The sequence below is a fragment of the Coregonus lavaretus genome, assembly GCF_964263955.1.
Source record: "Coregonus lavaretus genome assembly, chromosome: 11".
NCBI lineage: Eukaryota > Metazoa > Chordata > Actinopteri > Salmoniformes > Salmonidae > Coregonus > Coregonus lavaretus.
Window position 1 is genome coordinate 17,525,486 of NC_139998.1, and position 23,868 is coordinate 17,549,353.

Here is a 23,868-nt window from a genome sequence, read left to right on the forward strand (position 1 = left end):
AGGGCCAGAGAACCTTTGTGCCACTGTAAAGGCGGCCAGTCCATGCTATGCTATCTGTCACACGCAGGTGGAGCCAAGCGGTTTCAATGAGACACTGGGGGGCAAACCATTGATGCAGCATGACGTACTTAGCTGGAGTGGTGGAGTCTCTTGCAAAACGAAAAGGAAAAACACAGTACACACAAAAATCGAATGGCTGTGCTCTCGTGTGCTGCTGCCGGCTTTCGCTGATTAACAGACAAGGACAGAGAGAGGCAAAGCAGGGTTCCTCAGACAGGACAAGATGGAAACAGGTGGATTTGCTAACTTATCCAACAATGTGCTTGCTTTTCTCTCTCTCCCTCTCTCTTTGCGCCTCGTCCACCACCCTCAGCCCAAGATCCCAGAACACAGGAGAGAAGAGCCACACAGTTAGCTATATACCACACTCACACCAGCCTGAAAACCAGATTGCACAGAACACACACAGGCATGTTTTGTTTGCCACATTGATCAGAAGTTTTCTCAAGAAGTTTCACACAGACAGGTGTTAGAGACGAGATGATCCAGAAATGTTTTCTTGTTCTAAATTCTTGCATATCTGTATATTGGTAGAATATGCAAAACTGAGACGTGTCACACGTTGTAGGTATTTCGTTACCTTTACCACAACCTTATCACACACAGTCTTTAGTTGTAACACACTACAGTCGAGGGACAGAGGCTGTCTGGCAGCCTTCACACACTATAGAGAGACTAGACCACTCAGTCGTGCAGATGTCCATTAGTTTTACAGCAAACAGAGGACATGCTGTTGATTAAACACACACTGAAGCAGAGCTTTAGCTGCAGCTACTTGGAATGATGGAAAAAGGTGTGCACTATAGTTGTTTACTTGAGTCGTTAACTAGGGTTGAGGGCTTTGAAATATGTTTCACATGTTCTGCTTGAGACTGTTAAACTCAAGGGCAAGTTAATCTGGGAGCGGGTCTATAGAAACATCATTGTTACATGGTTGATTCAAGACTGTCAGTAAATAAACCTTTTAAAAATACTATTGGTGGCAATGTGAACTAGGTTTCTGAGTATCCTCAGCTCAACAAACCGAAAGTACATCAGTAGCATAGACATGTCCTGTCCTTATTTTTCTACACCGTTGCAGCAAGTTCACAAAATGTCTACATAAATGTGTGTACTGTAGTGTTGAATGTAGTGTGATACGACTATGGCAGAATCAGAACGGTGACATGGGGAAATCTACTGAGCCTGGGCACACAGAGGGAGAGGAGGAGGAGTTTCAGGAGACCAGGCGGGAGGAGCCCTGCTCTGTGGAGCCCGGCAGTCGGTTGCCGTGGTAACCTGCAGCAACCAGCAGCAGGGGAGGCGATAGATTACGTTACCTTCAGGGGAACAGCATGGGCAGAAGAAGATAGGTCTTCGGCGAGGGGTCCCGACAAAGGGGTCAACTACTTCCACAACATAGGGAAAGAGTGCCGAAGAGTGGAAGAGTGGAGGAGAGAGGGTGAGGAGGAAGAGGGAGAGGTGATAAACACAGAGGAAAAAGTGTAGAGGACATAAAGCGTGAGAGGAAGTGAACGAGGGAGGGAGGGAGGTGAGGAAGAAACAACAGTGAGGAGAAAAATCTAAAAGAGTGAGAGCACTCGGGGGGAGAACTGAAAGCACCTTGAAAGAGGTGGGAGAGATCGGAGGGAGGGAGGGAGGGAGGGAGGGAGGGAAAACATAAAGGGCTGGAGAACGGGAGGGGAAATAATCTTCTTCTTTCATCTGTTCATCAGAATAATACCCCTCAAACTAAGCAAGACAGTATTGTCCATAGGAGCCTTTACAACATCAATGTTGTGTAATGTGTTGACAATGCTCTGCAAATTGGATTCATCCAAATAAAAACTCAAGGTTTACAGAAATAGAAAATAACTCTTTCCTGCTTAGATGATTTCATTATTCCATCCTTGAAAATATTTCAGCTCTTCCAGGTAAACATAACAACTTGTATTTTTTGACGCTATTGTGGCTATTTTGAAGTGCAAATTAGCATTTCGTACAAATGCATGTGAACCTCAGCGAGAATGTTCTAATAATAATAATAATATGCCATTTAGCAGACGCTTTTATCCAAAGCGACTTACAGTCATGCGTGCATACTTTTTTTTTTTTTTTTTTGTGTATGGGTGGTCCCGGGGATCAAACCCACTACCTTGGTGTTACAAGCGCCGTGCTCTACCAGCTGAGCTACAGAGGACTCACGGAAAATTAGTTCATACTATCTACTGGATATAGTAGAGTTAGTAAAGTGGAAAATAGACAAAGTAATTTAATTTTCTCAACAAGGAAGAGCCTTCTATCCCAAAGAGTATGGAACGCACAATGGGAATGATTTTGATAGGACATGTGAATAGGAGGGATGGTGTCATACACTGTCACACACCGATACAGACAGGAAACACACACAATGTACTGAAAAGTCTGAGACCTGTGTGACAGAGCTGGGAGAGAATGGAATGCTGGGAAATTAAACCACAAGGGACTATCACTGAGGATAGGAGGAAGAAGTGTTGGAAAAACTGCCATGTAGAATCATAATAACTCTCGACTCAAACAAGATAGGCTATCACTTATACACTCATTGCTGTGAGATTTTAGAGCGTATTGGTTCTGCCTCGTACCTCATCATAAAATCAAAGTTATGGAATAGAATATGTATATGAAATTCCAAATCATTGAGAATCAGTGGATTGTGAAACTAGCGTGCCTATTGGAGGTGATTATGGTCATAAATGGAGTGATATACAAGATGTCGCTGCAGACAACCCTGCTGGCCAAAAGCGAGAGCATGACAGTTTTGTTCGCTAGCTTTTAGCACCCCCTACAGGGCTACTACACACACACACACACAGCACAGCCATGCTGCTTCCCACAACAGCCTGTGTCGCAGAGCATGATTCAGCCAGAGCCAGTCAGATGGATGCCAGTCCACATCACTTTACCACACAGGCCAACACTGTACCAGACCAGGCCCAACCTGCAAAATGCAGACCTTATCCTCCACACAGCCCCGAAGCTTGAGACCACTGCATTCAGTTTGGAGGATCAAACCAAAAGTGTCAATTGTGTCTCTCATTCTCCAATTCCAGAAATACTTACCTTCTGTGCAATGGATGCCTTATCTCAAGAAACTAAACATTTATGATGGTTGCATGGAATTGTACCGAGGCATGATAAACCACAAAGTGAGGAAGTGAAGAACAATAGTCAAAGGGGGCATGAAATTCATGAATGTGATCATATTATTGGGGGACAATGGCCAGATAGATTTTTCCCAGTGTTACAACACTCCACACCATCTCCTGTCTAATGGGTGGTGACAACGACAACATGGCTGGACAGCATCATCACAGAGAGAATAACAGTCTAACAGTCGGACGGACACACACCACATCCACCCTGGGTCAATAAGACAGAGACACTGTTGGACCATCACAGGTTGCGTCCGAAATGGCACCCTATTCCCTATGTAGTGCACTACTTTTGACCAGAGCCCTATGGCCCTGTATGGTGAACTATTTATGACCAGGGCCCAAACCCTATTCCCTATATAGTGCACTACTTTTGACCAGCGCCCTATGTGCCCTGGTCAACTGTAATGCACTATATAGGGCCCTGGTCAAAAGTAGTGCACTATATAGGGAATAGGGTGCCTTTCAGCACAGACATGTACAGTACAGGGAGTTAAGCAATGGGGCAGGTATGGGAGAGGCAGAGGAGCAGTGGCACCAGAGCTGGGACTACAGGGGTGGATTTAGTACCACAGCACATAGCTCTAAGGTAGTAGGGGTGGGCTAAGGGCTAGTCAGGGGCCAGACCATGGGTTTAGTTAGGAGTTTAAGGGTCAGTAAGAGGCAGGGCTGTACTACTTTCCAGTTGGGTGGGTGGATGTTAGCATGCGTATAATAAAAAAATAAATAAAAAACTTGTACACTATCCCAATGCTGTAAAATCATTATGTAATCAATGCAGTGACATTAACGTTAAAATGATCAAAGAGTCTGTGAAAATGATCAAACTATCTTAAGATGCCAAGATAAGAAAAGTGTGTGATCTTTCTGACCGTGTGTGTGCTAGGTGTGAAGGGGTCAGAGGGTGAGTAGGCTACTGCAGCAGCAGGGAATGAAGCTAAGGGGAAACAAGCTCCAGACCAGTAGTATAGCTTGGAAAGACAGATAGGTGGGTTAGCTGTTAGTTAGTTGGAAGCGACAGATTTGAAATACATACCGCCCAGATGCAAGTCCAGGATTTCACTGTAATTAGACTCTCCCCAATAGTCTACAACAGGGATATATTAGAGATACGAGTTATTGTACACACACAGCCACCACTGGGCAATACGAATCTGCAACAACAGGGTCATGCATGTGATTGCATCCACATCACATCCACACACACCACAATATACACACTCACCACAATACATACGCAGTCAAGTACACATATTGGCTTGTACTACATGGCATTTTCCGTAATGATAGGATGGCTACATAGATTTGCTGTATGGCTGGGTACTGCCTCTGTGTATGAGTTATGAACTGTGTGTGAGTAGGAGGCAACACCAGCTCTGGAGTGTCAGAGTGTACGTCACTTACTCATCTGATACAACCCAAAGGGTTGGTGGGTTAAGATTTCTTGTAAGTATCCCCACTTTTGATTATTGACCATACCAATAGATAAACACAATGTAGCATGAACTCAATCTTGGCGAATATAAACCCTTCCATATGAGGCTATGTGGACAACCACATCCAGTGTGAGCACATACAAATCTATGTTGAAACAGACATTCTCCAAATCGCATGCAGCTCAGACGATGACCGACAGAGAAAATGAGTACAAAGATAAAATGTTCAGAGATGGAAGACTGTTGCAGTGTGTCACCACAAATGACATGTAGAGTACAGTACGGGTCTTATATTAACTACAGTGAGTCTAATACCTGATCTTCTTTTGTGTTGTTTTGGTATAGTACAATAAGTCCCTTTATACAATCCTTTAAAAGAGTAGACGATAGAGAGGTTAAAGTCCATTTGAGAGAAATTTGATGGAAAAAAGTTTTAGTAAGATAAGCAAAATGACCAATCAAGATCGACTCCTACACCTCAAGGTTGTCATTCAATTGGTCTTATTCTTTCGGGTGTAGAAAGTCACCATAGCTATATTATAAGCAAGCATTCACCAGTTTGTGTAGTATTCAGCAAGAATCCTGTAGATTACAAGTAATTATACATTATATTGAGACTAAATCACTCAAAAAGTGACCGATTATTTTCATGCCAAGAGTAAATTACAAAATGTTCTATTTATGCTATACTTTCCATGCCTTGAAACTATATTAAAGCTGTGTTAGCATTGTGTCATGTTCTACAGTAACCAATAATGACTTCTTCACTGAGTGAAAGTACAGATGTCTGTGATAGTCCCTTGTCTTGCATAGTTTGAATGCATTGTTTCAGAGTAACAGATACCACCAGTATCCAGAAACTGTATATCCATATCCAAGAGTAGGATTTCTACAAATGTAAGATATACTTTCATTCCTTGCTAAACCTGGGTGACTGGGTTTGTGAAAAGTATAGGTTTGTGAAAAGTCTAGTTTGCTGCTATCAAAACCACTTTTACTACATAAAAGGGAGGTCAATGCACGTTTAGAGGAACATTGTTACAGACAAGAGACCCTCAGTAACAGCGTTTGAGAGTGGTTGAGTTGATTTAGAGGGCAAGCAGTCAAACTGAATTTGTACTTGCATATCCAGAATGTATTTAGTATACAAGCAGCGTATAGTAGCATATAACATATAGAAATGTATTAGAACAAAATAGAGATTAACATATACAATTGTTGAAGAGGATCATCTCCACCCAACTAGGACCCACGTACATCAACAAACTGAATGAAAAGCTCCAAACTCTTTTCCCAATCCCAACATTAAAAAAGTATGACCATACCCCACGGGCGGGCCCTTGGGGGATGTAACCCAATCAGAATAAGAAGACGTAAGAGTGAAAGATATGTACCTGCTTCCCCTCGCAGGGCTTTCTCCACGGCCACGCCCCTCTCCTCCAGCTGTCTCTGTTTCTCCTCCACCTGCTCCAGCTGCCTCTGGATGGTCTGAGTGAGGGAACGAATAATTCAGAACACGTGCACACACACACACACACACACACACACACACAGAGACACTTGCAGAGGGTCTTGGAGAGTCTCTCATAGCCCACAAATCCAAAACATTTGAATGAACCCACACAGTTCCATAAACTAAAACATTTTTGTATGAGAAGAGTTTAAAGGTCGTGTCTGAAACCCTCTTAATAATTAACGTCTCAAAGTTGGATCCGTTTTTGTTCTTCGGTAAATAGGCTTACTTTTTGTCATCAAATATTCATAAGCGGCAACACAGAGGATGCATAGCTAATTAGTATTGTCTTGATCTTCAAAGACATCAAATTGGGGCTTGCCAAAATCATTCATAATTCACAGCGGTCTTGGTTCACCGGTTAAACACTCCTGTGCAGTGTGGACTTTTTCCATCACAAAATGTCCTATTGGCTGCTTACCTGGGCTCTGTGCAGTCTCTTCAGCTCCTCCTGCTTGGCCTGTCGCCGGGCAGCTTTCTGTACCCTCCGTGTCAGCTTGGCATTGAGCTCCTCCTCTGTGTAGGTTTTCTGAAACAACATTACAACCATGTCAGAGGCCTTAAGCCCTACACAAGACAGGACAGTGGAACCTCTCTGTTCACAGAACGTTCAAAGAACATTCCCAGAACCTTTTCTACAGTGAAGAGACCAGCGAGCGCTTACAGGGGTGACTGATATAGTCTAATGTAATCCTATTGGAGAGAACGATAGCAGTGGGATTAAATAGAAAACTGGTGTTTCTTTCTGGGAGGTGGCTATCAGTTATACCAAAGACTACCATTGAGTACGAGAAGAGCTCACCAATTCTAGAAATGGCATAAGGCCCAAAGGGTAAGACTAACTACAGGGATCTTATAGACAGGGCAGCTACCACAATCTGCTCTAACACAACCTGAAGTTCACAACACACAATCCAAACTGAACAGACACAAATACACATAACTACAAATCTATGAGATACCTTAGATTTCCTTGTATCATTTCTCTAACTCGTAATATTTCCCCAGTCTATAAGCCTATACATTCTCAGAAATGTATGGAAAAGTTTCCATCATATTTTATGAGTTGGTCTATGTACATTTAAAGAGGTTCTTGTCCTCTTTCAGTTATTATTTTTCTGCAATAAAAGTTTGTATTTGGAGTGAAAAAAAAAACAAATATGAAAAATGTAATATAATTTAAATATAGGAACATTTGATATAGGAAAAGAGAGAGTTTAGAAAATGAGCAGACTGTAACAAGAAGAGGTAGCTGGAATCCAAGTGGATCTGATAGCAGCGTTGGAGAATAGTGGGTTAACATCAGACCAGTACAGACAAAAGATAAGCTGATTGACACCCGACCGGAGCAGACAGAGGAACAGCACGGGTGGGCATATTGGATAGTTGTCATTCATTGTGACCAGAAAAATGAGGAGTGCAGTAGTTTGGACCTCCAGCAGAGGGGAGGGCGCTGTGGCCTGGCTGTGACATGCATCTGAAGAGTAATGGTTAGTTATGCGGTCAGGGTAGCCGCTGTGGCAAAAAGGATGGAGAGGGTTAGGGTAGTAGTGCAACGGTTGGCTAATGCGCAGGGGTAATATGACGTGGGCCAATGGACATGCATGTACACACTACCTTGGTGGCGTACGCTCTCTTGAACGCCAATGCGTGAGGGACATAAACAGACTTGGGGAAAACAAAACAAACAGAAAAAAACAAAACAAACAAATGGAATTATTAAATGGGTACAATCAAACAGGCAATGTTAAAGGTCCCCCCATCAACACAAAGATGAGGGTGCAGTGATGAGTGGTGAATCAACATTACTACCATGAATTAGTCATCAAACACTGAAATGAAATCATTTGTATTGAAATAGATACCCAGAGACAACGTGAATAAAACAGTAACGGTTGATTAAATGAATGAGAAGGGATTGCTCAAAAATATACTGAACTAAAATATAAACACAACATGCAACAATTTCAAAGATTTTAATGAATTACAGTTCATGTAAGGAAATCAGTCAATTGAAATAAATTCATTAGGCCCTAATCTATGGATTTCACATGACTGTGAATACAGATTTTTTTTTTTTTTTAAACAGTCAGTATCTGGTATAACCACCATTTGCCTCATGCAGCGCGACGCATCTCCTTTGCATAGATCAGGCTGTTGATTGTGGCCAGTGGAATGTTGTCCCACTCCTTTTCAATGGCTGTGCGAAGTTGATGGATATTGGCGGGAACTGGAACACACTGTCGTACACGTCGATCCAGAGCATCCCAAACATGCTCAATGGGTGACATGTCTGGTGGGTATGCAGGCCAGCTTCTAGGAATTGTGTACAGATCCTTGCGTCATGGGGCCGTGCATTATCATGCTGAAACATGAGGTGATGGCGGCGGGTGAATGGCACGACAATGGGCCTCAGGATCTCGTCATGGTATCTCTGTGCATTCAAATTGCCATCGATAAAATGCAATTGTGTTCGTTTTTTTCGTAGGTTATGCCTGCCCATACCATAACCCCACTGCCACCATGGGGCACTCTGTTCACAACGTTGGCATCAGCAAACCGCTCACCCAAACGACACCATACACCTGGTCTGCGGTTGTGAGGCCAGTTGGACATAATGCCAAATTCTCTAAAACAACGTTGAGGCGGCTTATAGTAAAGCAATGAACATTCAATTCTCTGGCAACAGCTTTGATGGACAATCCTGCAGTCAGCATGACAATTGCACGCTCCCTCAAAACTTGAGACATCTGTGGCATTGTGTTGTGTGACAAAACTGCACATTAGAGTGGCCTTTTATTGTCCCCAGCACAAATTGCACCTGTGTAATGATCATGCTATTTAATCAGCTTCTTGATATGCCAAACCTGTCAGGTGGATGGATTATCTTGGCAAAAGAGAAATGCTCATTAACAGGGATGTAAACAAATTTGTGCACATCATTTGAGAGAAATACGCCTTTTGTGCGTCTGGAAAATTTCGGGGATCTTTTATTTCAGCTAATGAAACATGGGACCAACCCTTTACATGTTGCGTTCATATTTTTGTTCAGTGTAGATTCATCTGCACAGCTACTAGAAGAGCAGTCTGAGACAAAAATAAGTGACAATAAGATACAGTACATCACCTACTATTTCAGTGAGAAGTAAAGGTACTATTTCACTCCACAGAACTGTCATTAAACTACTCAACATCACATCTCTAAAAAACGACAAACACTAAACGAACGACTGAACACAAAAACTAATCGAGACTATTCTGGATAAATGATTCCTGATGTTCCTCAATGAACGTCACAGGGCCAGATCCCTTGTAGTGAAGAGATCAACTGTTAACGAACATGAAAAGCCATTTTGTTAAATTGTTTGAGCTAAAAACAAGTTTTATGCTGTACCATCAGACATATTTAGTCTAGGAGCCTGGTTCCAAAATATGACTGAAGTCATGTTTTCCATGCTCCGATACATGTTCAGCGTCTGTTGTAATCATAACCATGGGCAAGACAATAACAACAACAGGAAACGCCCACTTTATTTATTCAGAGTTGCTTTGGAAAGTCTTTAAAAGGTTAGCATGAGGAATGCTTGCCTCTGGCCCTGAGCTCCATCTATTCTACTGTATAAACCTCCACAAATACAGAGCAGCAGCGGACTAAACACTTTTGAATTTCAACTATTTCAGCATAATGAATGCAAATTAAGTCAGATGTGTGGGGCTCGTTTTGCAGAAGATTTATTTTTGCCAGACACTGCATATTTTCACTGTTCACTAATACATGTAAAACCAATTCAATTTAACCCTCCTCCTAGATCAGGATTTCCCAAACTCGGTCCTGGGGTCCCCCCTGGGTGCACTTTTTCTTTTTTCCCCTAGAGCTAAGATGCTAATATTTGTGTCAACTTTACACAGTTGTGTTCTGTGAGTGGCACTGGGTAAGCTGATACTCCGTTACATGGGTGCAACATCCATAGGTTAGGTTGTACAGTGCATATACACTGAGTGTACAAACATTAATTGGCCCAGCGTCGTCCGGGTTTGGCCGGTGTAGGCCATCATTGTAAATAAGAATTTGTTCTTAACTGACTTGCCTAGTTAAATAAAGGTAAAATAAAAAATAAAAGAACAGAACAGCCTCAAATCGTCAGGGTATGGACTCTACAAGTTGTCAAAAGCATTCCACAGGGATGCTGGCCCATGTCGACTCCAATGCTTCCCATAGTTGTGTTAAGTTGGCTGGATGTCCTTTGGGTGGTGGACCATTCTTGATACACACAGGAAACTGTTGAGTGTGAAAAACCCAGCAGTGTTGCAGTTCTTGACACAAACCGGTGCGCCTGGCACATACTACCATACCCCGTTCAAAGGCACTTAAATATTTTTCATGCCCATTCACCGTCAGAATGGCACACATACACAAACAATGTCTCAGTTGTCTCAAGGCTTAACAATCCTTCTTTAACTTGTCTCCTCCCCTTCATCTACACTGATTGAAGTGGATTTAACAAGTGACATCAATAAGGGATCATAGCTTTCACCTGGTCAGTCTATGTCATGGAAAGAGCAGGTGTCCTTAATGTTTTGGATCCCTGTCAGTATGCCCCCAATGCAATTCTAAAGTCTAATACTTCCATAGTGCAATTTCAACTGATTTATACTTTGTCAAATTAACTAATTATTGTCTTTTGTTGAATTTATATAACAACATTCCGAACTTGTTTATCATTAACTAGTCCAAATATGGGATGATTCCACGATTTGTATCCATTTTTATCACTTTCAATGGGGGGCTTTTATTTTGAAGGCGAACCGCAAATTCCACTATTGTGGCGAATCCTTATTGTGGCTAGCTTCACACAGGTAGAGTTGTTGACCATTTTCATCGACATTGGTGTCATATTGGCTTAGATATGATGGTAGGGAGATTTTAATTTAACATTGAACTTCAATCAATTCCTACTATTAATACTATACTAATACGTTGTTACTTTGCTTGCAGACAGAACAAAATGCCACTTCAATTTGTAGTAAATGGAAAAGCTCCAGACCTATCTTGACTATTTGTATAATACTGTTTTGGGTACCAGATAATAACTCTGTTAAAAAGAAGAATTTATGTGCTTGAGTATAATATAGTCCCAAAAAGTTATTGTAATTTACATTCAACATTTCCATTTTTATGCTTGTTTGAAATTCAAAAGCATTCATCCCACTGTAGCACCTAGTGTAGTACCTCCTCTTCCTCTTTTTCTATGAATCGATCAAGGTCCCGACCTCTTTCTCGTTCCTTTTCTCTTTCTTTTTCCCTTTCCCTTATTTTTTTCCTTTTTATCTCCATCTCCGCTTTTTCCTCCTTCATCGTTTCCTTCTGAATGTCTGACACTAGGTCAAAGATGTCCGTATGCCGCTTGGAATATAAAGGATTTAAAACAACATATGAAAACACAAAAGAATGACCACAGTTGGGGTGAGGTTTTCAAGTGTGAACTGATGAGGGATGAAAATAAAACTTTGAGTGACAAACATGACTCACGTCTGTCCTAGACTTCTGGGAAGACCTCTCCAGCACATCATCACATGACAGATCCGAGTCCTCAGAGAAGCTCAGGTTTCTGCGCGACTTCAAATCTGGAATGGAAAAAACAAAGACAGCATAACTATCTGTTATTTCTCTCTGGACTTGATGTAACCTTAACTAAAATAACTAGCCAGGAACATATAACCAAAGACCGACATCAAGACTAAATGCTCTAAGCAAGTCATGGTAAACTACAGGCCATTGTAAACCATGGTAAACTACGGTCCATGGTAAACTGGTAAACTACAGGCGCCATGACATCCCTTGTTTCTCTGTCAGTCTCACCTGACGACCTGCCGAGAGGTGACAATCGCTTCTTCCCGGAGTCGTTGGTGGTGGAGCTGGATGGCGTACTGGGACACGACTTGTCATCCTTATTCTTCTTCTTGTCTTTCTTGTACCCTGAGAACACAGTCTTCCACAGGGACTTGTGTTTGGGCGGCGACGGCGTCTCGTCTGTGCCGTGCTTGACGGAGAGCTGGCTTTCGTTCTTGGCTTTCTTCTCCTTCTTGTTCTTGCGTGGAGAGAAAAGAGAGCTGCGCTTCTTGCTCTTGCCCCCCGAGGCGGAGCCGTCGGAGGAGACGGTTGAGCTGTCCAGACTCTTGTTTCCCTGACTGCTAAAGAAACGCTCCGGTAGAGTCTCAGCCTTCTTTGACTCCAGAGATTTCACTGCAGACTTCTTTGGAGAGCCGGATGACTTCTTAGTACTTTTCCCGGACGTCTCTGATGAGGCGTTCCACACCACTTTAGCGGCGGTGCCCTTGGCCGTGTCCGTCTCTTTCATCTTGTTGAGCTGCTTGGCCATGGCGTCCTTCAAAGCTTGGCTCTTGATGGACTTCTCTCTGGCTCTCATCCGCTCCTCGGCTATCTCCTTGGCCTCAGGGGAGAACTGCTGGGCCTTCTGGCTTTTCGAGGCCTGCTGGTTCACAGGGAAAATCGGCTTTCCGTTTTCCATGGCCAGGGCCAGGTGCAGGGGACGTTTCTCTCTCTCCCTGTTGGGCTTGCTGCTGGGCGGGGTGTAGAACCTGTCCATGTTTGTGTCCGGCGTCCGCTCGTCGTACGTGTCCTCCACATCGTCCGCAAACGGGATCTCCGCCACGCACTCCACGAACGACTTCCTCACCTCCTCCCGACGTGGTTTGCTGCTCTTATCCCGTCTCATGACCACCAATTGAGCAGTGACTGGAGCAGTGACCGGCGAAGTGACTGGTGTAGTCCTGGGGGCAGGCTTGGGCACAGACACAGGGCTGAGTTGGGTCCTTGGTGCAGGCACAGGGCTCTTGGTCTTGGTGGGTGCAGCCTTAGCTGGCTTCTTGGCTGGCTCAGGTGTAGTGGGGCCCTCGATCCCATTGTTCCAGGAGACCTGGTGCTTCTGCTGCTGCCTGAGGGTAGCTGGCTCCTCTTTGGGAGGGGGCGGCGGGGGGCTGGAGGGCGGGGTGAGCATGGTGGAGTCGGAAGTGTGGTAGCTGTCGCTGGCTGCCTGGCTGGTGGCCATGCTGCCGTTGAGGCCCAGGCCGGAGCTGCTGCTGAGGTCCCTCCGGTCCGAGCCATTGCTCTTAGGCTCCACGGGGGAGATGACCTGGCCCTCCACCGTAATGTTCAGCCTGCGAATGACCGAGCGACCGGTGAAGGGGGAAGGGGAAGGCCTAAGCTCCTCCGACAGATCCTCTGGGGTGTAGGACTTGGTCGAGGGGGAGTCCGGAGTGGGCACCTTACCCACAGTAACATGACTCTTCTCTGGGGCTTTGCTGCTGCTGCTACGGTCCAGTGGGGTGAGACCCAGGCTCTTCCTGATCTCGGCACTCTTCTGCCAGAACTCCTCGATGATGTCTGTCTTCTTCACCGGGGTTTCGTCTGTGAGGTCCAGAGATTTTTGTGGCTCTGGGGTAGTCCTGTCAGAGGAGGCTGGTTTGGCCAGCGGCGTGGAGGTGACAGCAGGGACAGGCTGAGTTCTGACAGGGGAGTCCGAGATGAGGGGTGAGGAGGGCTCGTGGCAGGGCAACGGCTGGGCACAGATGGGAGACAGCGGGTTCCCTGTCGGGGGGCAGGAGCAGGGTGGAGAGTTGACAGGGGATTTTGGGGTGACCGTCTCGGGCAGTGGGATAGGCTGGGAGCGGATAGGGGAGCGAATGGGGGACGGGGCGGGGGTAGCGTATTGGGGGCTCTTGGCGTTAGGGGTCTGAACTGTCCTCTGCGGTATTGTGACGTCCTCCGGAGCAAAGGGTTCTGGGAAAAAGCGCATGCCAGGGGATTTGACCAGGTAGGGAGGAGACGTGTGAGACATCTGGAAAACAAGCAGAGGAAGAGGTGCATTTAGCCTTTGACAAACTCATTGAATGCCAAGACCACAGAACTAGATGAGAGGGAAACATTTCGTACCTGCAATTCAGGCTGTGGAGTCGGTGGTTTGACTGGCGAGAGCACAACTTCCCCAACTAACTTCACCGGACTGACACTAGTTTGTTCAATGCTACAGGCGATCCCCTGACTCTGCGAATTCTTGTCTTCTTCAAGAAGCGCTTCACTTATCTCTGACTGGTGCAGACGAGCCTCAGCCTCCGCGTCAGAGGGAATGTCCTCTGTAATTATATAGACAAGATCAGTCACCATAGCTCATTTAGCACAGTGTTCTTAATACACCTTCTGTGAAGCCTCAATCAAATATTAGATACATAAGTAGAAAACAAAATAGTAGAGATTTGCTGAATAAGTTGGTTCCATACCCTGGTCCATCTCGGTGCCTGGCTCAAAATCATGGCTCCCCACTTCTGCTTCCGGGTCATCTTCCTCACAGGGCTCTGACGGCACAGGAGAGAGTGGAAACAGTTAAACAGGGGTATAAAACTGAGCTTTCAGTTAGGTTCAACCAAAGAGAGCTGTCTAAGACCTGCTCAAAGCAGTCTAATGGGTCATTCCATGTCATTTCAGCAAACCATGACATCCACCATCACATATGTTCTGAAATGGTTTCTGCAGTTAGAAACAGATAAGATAAGCATTCCTGCAACATTATTTTGTTTGAATATAATTTGATCTCTGAAAAATTAAGCTAATTGATTGCACCCAAATTGGCTGATTTGGGCTAAACCTTTTTCTACCAATAAGTAATACATGAGGAATCCCCCCAAAAAACAGGTCAAAAGCCACCCACAGACACCTCACGCCAATCCCACCCCAACGACCAGTATACAGTATCAGTTCTCTATGTCTGACCAGTAGTTTGGAGCTGCGGATTTTTCCGAGAAATTTGTCATTGAAGGTCTTAGGTTTGTGTCCCATTATACATCCAAATATTAGCAGGTTCTGACCACTAGATGGTGCTGTTCCTGCTATTAGGTTGAAAATACACTACATGGCCAAAAGTATGTGGTCACCTGTGGTCACCTGCTTGTCAAAATCTCATTCCAAAATCATGGGCATACATATGGAGTTGGTCCCCTCTTTGCTGCTATAACAGCCTCCACTCTTCAGGGAAGGCTTTTCACTAGATGTTGGAACATTGCTGCGGGGCCTTGCTTCCATTCAGCCATAAGAGCATTAGTGAGGTCTGGCACTGATGTTGGGCAATTAGGCGTTCTAATTCATCCCAAAGGTGGCCGATGGGGTTGAGGTCAGGGCTTTGTGCAGGCCAGTCAAGTTCTTCCACACCGATCTCGACAAACCATTTCTGAATGGACCTCGCTTTGTGCACGGGGGCATTGTCATGCTGAAACAGGAAAGGGCCTTCCCCAAACTGTTGCCACAAAGTTGGAAGCACAGAATCGTCTAGAATGTAATTGTATGCTGTAGCGTTAAGATTTCCCTTCACTGGAACTAAGGGGCCTAACCCGAACCATGAAAAACAGCCCCAGACCAGGGCAGAAATTTGACAAACTGACTTGTTGGAAAGGTGGCATCCTACAATGGTGACACGTTGAAAGTCACTGTGCTCTTCAGTACGGGCCATTCTACCGCCAATGTTTGTCTATGGAGATTGCATGGCTGTGTGCTCGATTTTACACACCTGTCAGCATCGGGTGTGGCTGAAATAGCCGAATCCACAAATTTACTTTTGGCCATGTAGTGTATTTCCCCCCCTCAATATTAAAGGGATAGTTCCAAATTGCTAAATGACATATTTGTTTCCTTACCCTGGAAGCAGTATATGGACAGCAATCCATGCTTTTGTTTTGTTTACCTGGCCACTGTTTCAAATGCTAACTTTTTTGCATTAAATGGTGCAAATCCAATTGGTACAAGTCAATTGTACCTATATTAGCATTTTCACGGTTCATGTCCAAATCATATAAGCAACTTAATCGTGTTACACAATCAATTTTTGGACACTTTAGGATGATTTGGACATGAAGCGTGAAAGTGCTAATATAGGGACCATTGACTTGCATTGACAAAAGTTAGCATTTGAAACGGTGGCCAGGTAAACAAAACCAAAGCATGGATTGCTGTTATAACTTGTCCATAGACAGCTAACAGCGTAAGGAAACCATTATGTAATGTTTTTATTTGGGTGAACTATCCCTTTAAAATGGGGGGGGGGGGGGGGGGGGGGGGGAATTATTCACACCTTTTCCATCTAATAGCAGGAACAGCACCATCTAGTGGTCAGAACCTGGTCATATCAGGATGTATGATGGGGCATAAACCTAACAACTTTAATGACTAATTTCTCTGAACAGGGGAAAATAACCATCACCAAATTCACTGGGAATACATCACATAGTATGAAGAAACAATACTCCAAGCCGCAGCGCCATACTACTTGTCAGATATAGAGAACTGATACTGTATACTGGTTGTTGGAGTGGGATTGTCGCGGGGTGTGGGGGGTCCGTGGGTGGTTTTCACATAATTATAATTTTTTGATTACTCATGTCTTACTTATTGGTAGGAAAAAGTTTGGTCCAAATAGGATGTTGGGTACTATATTTATTGAATATTATATGAACCCTATACATTTAAATGTCCAATTTGGGTGCAATCAATTAGCTTAATTTCTTAGAGATCAAATTATATTTCAACAAAATAATGTTGCAGGAATGCTAATCTCATGTGTTTCTAACTACAGAAACGATTTCAGAACAATTTGAGACGGTGGGTGTCAAAATCCTCTTTGTGCTTTTTGAGGTGGAGCAACCCTAATCTGAACCCTCTTCATTTCTGACCTCAGAGTAAAAGATAAGAAACAAAGTGTTATTAAACAAATACTTAAGAAAATGCCTTTGGGTGAATTTGAAGCGTGAAGAACAGGAATGAGATAAAAGCATATGAAACGGGATAAAAAAAAAGCTATGCTATAACAACAACTACTACTGCAGACTAGGCTTAGGAGAAGTCCATTTCTGGGACAAACTTTAAAAAGAGATTTGAGGTAAGATATTAACAGACACGTTATTATGACATTTACATATATTTGCACAACAGTCTCCGCACATAAACAAACAAAAAATAGTATATATCTTGACATGATTAGTGGTTAGAGACATGCACTGATCCATTTCTGCAAATGCAAATCATGACGCTTGTATCAAGCAATTGCACAACCAAAAGGTGTTAATGGCATCCATGTTGAAGTGGACAAGCAAAAGTATCCCTCGTCCAAAGTGTCCTTGTGAGCTCGATACACTATAGGTGAGAGAGTTTGTATGTTTTCTGTGAGTCAAGAACGAAACCCCTCCAAAAGCTTGAAATGGGAGTCACCCCACCTCAGAAACATGCAACTGTTAATATCAGAGGAAAACAACTATTCCAGAAAAATTACTGTGCTCTAACTGTCAACTCCACCCACATTCATTCCCCATCTAGAGACACCATTGTGCAGGCAGAGAAAGACTACCCTAGACTTGCAACAGCTCTGGTGAGTGAAGTGTAGCCTACAAGAGAAAATCATTCTAATGTGTTATCAGCACAGCTTTTAGAGAGCTTTACCCTGGCTGGCCTGGCACCCTGCACTGACCCTGATATCTGACATGCTTTAACATGACCTATAACCATCCCTCCCATAACCCAAAAGCTGGCCAGCAGGCAAAAGAGGAGAGGCAGATTGAGTTCATTCTCTTACATTCTTGATGGTGCTTGCTGCTATAAATATGTGTCAAGTCTAGAACACCTTATGCAACTTGTCTCCCCTTCTACTCCTATTTGCTGTACGGTACTGTATAGTCTGATGTACAGGGAAGTGGGGTTGGGTGGTGAGTGAGTAAAGTGGTAAAGGTAGTGCAAGTGTTGGTCTGACCCCAAGAGAGATACGCTCTCTTGCGTGGCATCGTTACGGCATGCATGCTTGTGAGTGTGTGTCTGTGTGAGTGTGTGCTGCCATGCTCTAAGGAAGGCCGGTATACAGTAGAATAGAGTTATGAGCTAAGGTATAGGGGTCATCATATATAAGGATCACATATATCACTCTGCACTACCTCCGGACACCGACTCCAACCAGACTCGCACAGCCTCATGACGAGCAGATGTGTGGGCGGGGGCTACATTCAAAACAAACATTGGGATAGGAAATGAACAGAACAGAACAGACACATGGGACAGAAACAACAGAACAAAACAAAGCCAAACTAGACAGAATAAGAAACGGGATAAATAAAAGAAGGAAGCCGGGGTGTGATTGTTGACCTTTGACCTGACCCAGTGACACCGGTGTCTCTTAGTCCACCAGTCACAACCCCAGACCCCCCGCGATAACACTGAGACAACATAAAAGGCTGAAAAAAATTAGACACATAAAATAAAGCAGGGCAATCAAAACAAAATCACAGATGATTATAGACAAGACGTTTGTTAATGTTGGGGTTAACAGGGTGGGTCCTCCTGGCTCAGACACACAGCAGTAGCCAGTCTGATGAGACACACTGGTTCCTTCCCCCAACCCGGAGACCAACAGCCAAGGAGCCACGGGGCCAGCTCTGGGAGTGTACCCAGGGATGAGCTCCTCTGGGCTGGGTTACCTGTGGAGGAGGGCTGGGTGAGCGTGGTGGATGGCTGGGAGGCCGAGGCAGGAGGACCCTCCTTGTCCCCCTCTGTCTGTACGGAGACTCCTCTGAGATTCTTAATGCCCATCGGATCCACAGGCTGCAGAACTTGCTGGATCTGCAGGTTCCTGGCTGTATGGAGGTGTAGGGGTTGGACCATATATGGTTGGTGTGTGATAGTGGTGCGTGTGGATTTGAGTTGCAGGTTGTATAAGGGTGAGAGAGAGGAGAGGAGAGACCGACAGTCGTTGAGGAATACAAAGGAAAAGGGGAACAGACAGGACAGAACAGAGAGAAAAAAGGGATAGGAGAGAGAAGGCAGAGAGGTGATTAAAGACCAGTAGGAGACAGTAGAGTTGTATATGATATACCACAGGAGGAAGATGGAGGCTGCATGCACTAGCATCCTGGAACAAGAGTAGCAGCTTTACAGTAATTACATTAGGAACAAATATATTTAAAAAATACTTTAACAATGGTTATCACACCACTGTCTATCATGCTAAAACTGCAATGACTAAAACTGACTCTGTACATTTTCTTAGTATTAGTCGATTAGTACAGAAGTTGCAAAAAAAAAGTTAATTGGAAAAACATTAAAAGGGTTAGGCTAAAACAGGAAGTCATATTTCAGCTTGAAAATGTAAAACAGAGAATGAAAAATAATCATCCTTCCTCTTTTCAAAATCGTATAATATTGCAAACATAACCAAATCAGACAACATAATAATGCCAACAAAACACTTCAGGAGAAAGCCTGGTAAAAAAAAAAAATTTAATGAGAAGGTTTCTTCACTCATAGTTATTTTGTTCAGTGTACAAACTGCAAAACTCATCCGCAGGGTGCAGGCAGTGGTGCTACCTTTAAATCTACAGGTATCCTCTTCGTCTTGGAGTTTCTCCAGCCATAGGCCTGACTGGAGCTCCCGCTCCCATGGGCAGTACTCCCCCTCTACCAGTTGGGGGAGACATCGCCCACATAATAACCCACACACAGACACAGGAAAGACACAAACGCATTCGGGCACAGACGTCACACAAGCACACACAGTACGGGAGACACATGGAGGAAAAGGAGGAGAGGAAGAGGGAGGAGGAGAAACGGAGAAGATGAGGAAAACAATGACTTTACAATGACAGGTGAAAAAGGTACACTTTTCTATAAAAAGCAGATTCAGTCTGTTTTGTGACAAATTGTCACAGAGTTGAGATGAAGACCGAATGTTCACATACACATGAGGAGGAGGGATGAGGAAGACATCATAGGGATGACATCATAGGGAAAACATTGACATCCCTCTGGCTCTAACACCAGTTTACTGGAGGCTACCTCTCAGAACAACTACAAACATTAGCTACATTCAAAAATGTCATATCACTACCTTTTCATTGAATCATGACAGAATATTAAGGATCGGCACTCCAACACGACATCTGAAAACCACAGAGAAACTGCATAGATGTTTGTGAAACTGTTAAAGAAATGTTTACCATCACTCGATTCCTCCTCATCGTCCTCCTCCTCTTCTTCGTCCTCTTCCTCCACTTCTAAATCCCTAGCGATGTGACCATGTGTCTCGACCACTCCCTCACCGTCCTTTCCCTCACCGTCCTTTCCCTCACCGTCCTCTCCCTCATCATCCTCTCCCTCATCATCCTCTCCCTCATCATCCTCTCCCTCATCATCCTCTCCCTCACCATCCTCTCCCTCATCATCCTCTCCCTCATCATCCTCAGCCCCTGGGTCGCTGTCGGTCTTCAGCTTGGCATGGAGCTCCACAGCCTCCTTCCAGGGTACTCCTCCCAGGTCTGAGGGGCCGGGGGGCTCCTGCTGCTCCTCCTCATGTTGCTCCTCATCCTCCTGGTCCTCCTCCTCCATGTCAGACTCAGAGCTGCTGTATGAGAGCAAGAGAGGGGGGGTGCAAGTTAGAGCAGGCAGGATTGGAGAGTCATCATGGAAGGGGATACACATACACCAACACTTACTGCCACTGTATGTATCCAATACTAGAACACTTACTATACTAGAAAAACACTGACCATAACGATCATCACATACGAACATGCAATATTAAAATGATAATTTAAGTATCTACAACGGTTTTACTATACATAGGCCTATGTTAAATGACTGAGATTCAACAGTTGTTGCCACAGGTCACCCCATGCAGAGTTGACTATTCCCCTGTGGTCTCACCTGGAGCCCAGGTCTGCGTGTGTGTCCTTGTCCAATACACTGCTTAGGTTATGTTCGGCCAGCGTCTCCTCTGGCACCTCCTCTAGGTCCTCCTCCCGCTGCAGAGACAGACGGTAGTTCTCCAGCTCGATGCGCTCCGGCGTGCCCCGCAGACGCTTAGCCAGGCTGGGCTCCTGCAGCCCGTTCACCTCCGGGACTGGGGTGGACCGCGGAGGGGGAGAGAATACAGACAGGCAACTGAGAAATCATAGGTAGCATGGTTGAGGAGAGGAGCTAGAGGGATACAGCAGTGCAAGAGCCATGCAAGGCTGTAGACACTAGGCAGTCTCGGGTATCATTCAAACTGCGGCTATGCTCCTCCGCAACTTCTCCCAAGGTTTGCACTATACCATCGGACCAGTATACTGTACCTACTGTATAACTTGCTAGCTACCAGCAACCAGATCTTTTAAATAATCACATTTCCATCCATGTTTCTTCCATGACTATAGTTGAGCACTGATTTATTGTCACTCATTTTGTATCAACTGATTTGTGTCATGTTTGAGACATTTTTGTTTTGTTTCTATACACATTTCTTTAGATTCTAGGAAAAACAGACAAAAACACAAGTCATTCTAAGAATTTATTGCATTAATTTGGTTTCCTACAGTGTCTCACAAATCAAATATATATATACTGTATATTATCTATACTTTATAGTATATAGAATTATATAAGATACAATTCTATATGCAACAGGGTAAAGGTTGGTACTACTTTGCCTTTTTCCCATCCTAGGAAGCAACTCTTAAAACTGACAGAGACTGATAGTCTAAATTTGAGGTGAGATTATACATTAGCACAGATGCTGTAAAGAGGTCAATGGAACGCAGGACACTGATGCCGTCATTGAGACACATTCCACAAATCTGATCTAACAAAGTGGATATTCGTCAAATCCGTAATGATTTATACACTGAGTGTACAAAACATTAAGGACACATGATCTTTCCATGACAGTCCAGGTGAAAGCTATGATCCCTTATTGATGTCACTTGTTAAATCCACTTCAAATCAGCATAGATGTAGGGGAGGAGACAGGTTAAAGAAGGATTTTTAAGCCTTAGGACAATTGAGACATGGATTGTGTATGAGTGCCATTCAGAGGGTGAACGGGCAAAACAAAAGAGTTAAGTGTCTTTGAGCAGGGTATGGTAGTAGGTGCCAAGCGCACCGGTTTGTGTTAAGAACTGCAACGCTGCTGGGTTTTTTGCGCTTAACAGTTTCCCGTGTGTATCAGGAATGGTCCACCACCCAAAGGACATCCAACCAACTTGACACAACTGTGGGAAGCATTAGAGTCAACATGGGCCAGCATCACTGTCGAACGCTTTTGACAGCAGAGTCCATGCCCCGACGAGGCTCTTCTGAGTGCAAAAGGGGACGGTGCATCTCAATATTAGGAAGGTGTCCTTAATGATTTGTCCACTCAGTGTATATTGTAACAGGCCCACAATGTGGTTACTAAAGTCTGATTTTGATATATTTGGCTGTTTTCGCTGCAGAACATTTAGAAGTTGTCCCTTTTCAGGTTTTGAAGAAGTGACTGCTAAATGCTAACTCCCGTTCGTATGAGCTAGTAGCATAGCTAGCATAGAGAAATTGGTGGTGGTAGTCAAAGTTGTTTTGAACTGTAATGCAGTTGATAAGTGATGATGACATGAACATATATTGGGTTTGACATCCATACAAGCATTATACTCCGATTTTTACCTTTAACATATTGTGAAATACACATACAGTATAAACAATATAGGCTAATTTTGCTGGGGGGCAATGAAGAGATTCGGGATCTTTCCCCCACGGCATCTTTCCCCCACACATTTCTATGGCGTTTACATTTTTTGGGTCGTGTTCCATTTACCTTTTTAGCGCATCTATAGGGCACAGCAACAATTATAAATGTGTTCTTTAAAATTCTAAGTGCAGCTTAAAGTTAGGGGAGAGAAACTTACCAACAGACAATGTGTTGTAAGCAATGACCCCATGCAACACTCACCAAAGCATGGTGTGGTAAGGCAGTGAGTGTGATATTTGATTTGTTTTTATGTGCTGGTGAAAGTGGTGACAGTTCATGTCAGATGAGTGAAACTGAAGAATGCAGAACTCTAGTATCACAGGGGAGCATTTAGAAGACAATTATACTGTCTGCATCATGAGACGATAGATTCTTGAGCCAATGACTCTTGTTCGACTAACCTCTAAAGACTATAATACAAATGATAGGGATTCCCAAAGGTCAGCATGTGTTACGAGATGATCAATATCATTGCCATTAACAGGAAATATATGTCATGCCTGCGGCCTTCCTACAGCATATCTTATATACAGTACCAGTCAAAAGTTTGGACACACCTACTCATTCAAGGGTTTTTCTTTATTTTTACTATTTTCTATATTGTATAGTTATATATATTATATTATATAGTTATCAAAACTATGAAATAACACATGTAATCATGTAGTAACCAGAAAAGTGTTAAACAAATCAAAATGTGTTTTATATTTGAGATTCTTCAAAGTAGCCACCCTTTGCCTTGATGACAGCTTTGCACACTCTTGGCATTCTCTCAACCAGCTTCATGAGGTAGTCACCTGGAATGGATTTCAATTAACAGGTGTGCCTTGTTAAAAGTTAATTTATTATTTAATGTGTTTGAGCCAATCAGTTGTGTTGTGACAAGGTAGGGGTGGTATACAGAAGATAGCCCTATTTGGTAAAAGACCAAGTCCATATTATGGCAAGAACAGCTCAAATAAGCAAAGAGAAATGACAGTCCATCATTACTTTAAGACATGAAGGTCAGTCAATCCCGAAAATTTCAAGAACTTTGAAAGTTTCTTCAAGTGCAGTCGCAAAAACCATCAAGCTCTATGAGGACCGCCACAGGAAAGGAA

The 23,868-nt window shown here is 43.8% G+C and overlaps 1 protein-coding gene across 8 annotated transcripts in view; it reads right to left on the bottom strand.

The window, feature by feature from the left end:
* Window positions 1-23,868, bottom strand: part of LOC311137212 (protein-methionine sulfoxide oxidase mical3a-like) — a 92,528-nt gene that overhangs the window by 3,403 nt on the left and 65,257 nt on the right. For 3 of the 8 annotated variants that reach the window (XM_084171577.1, XM_084171572.1, XM_084171573.1), the window contains 11 exons: window positions 20,929-21,124; window positions 20,223-20,626; window positions 18,708-18,863; window positions 14,481-14,555; window positions 14,137-14,336; window positions 12,043-14,041; window positions 11,713-11,807; window positions 7,800-7,850; window positions 6,604-6,711; window positions 6,064-6,157; window positions 4,270-4,320 (listed from right to left, as the gene is read on the bottom strand). In XM_084171577.1, coding sequence (XP_084027703.1) covers window positions 4,270-4,320; window positions 6,064-6,157; window positions 6,604-6,711; window positions 7,800-7,850; window positions 11,713-11,807; window positions 12,043-14,041; window positions 14,137-14,336; window positions 14,481-14,555; window positions 18,708-18,863; window positions 20,223-20,626; window positions 20,929-21,124 — 3,429 coding nt within the window. Of the gene's footprint in view, window positions 1-4,269; window positions 4,321-6,063; window positions 6,158-6,603; window positions 6,712-7,799; window positions 7,851-11,712; window positions 11,808-12,042; window positions 14,042-14,136; window positions 14,337-14,480; window positions 14,556-18,167; window positions 18,231-18,707; window positions 18,864-19,593; window positions 19,684-20,222; window positions 20,627-20,928; window positions 21,125-23,868 lie in introns of all 8 variants that reach the window. The other 5 variants (XM_084171579.1, XM_084171576.1, XM_084171578.1 and 2 more) reach the window with 5 other exon arrangements.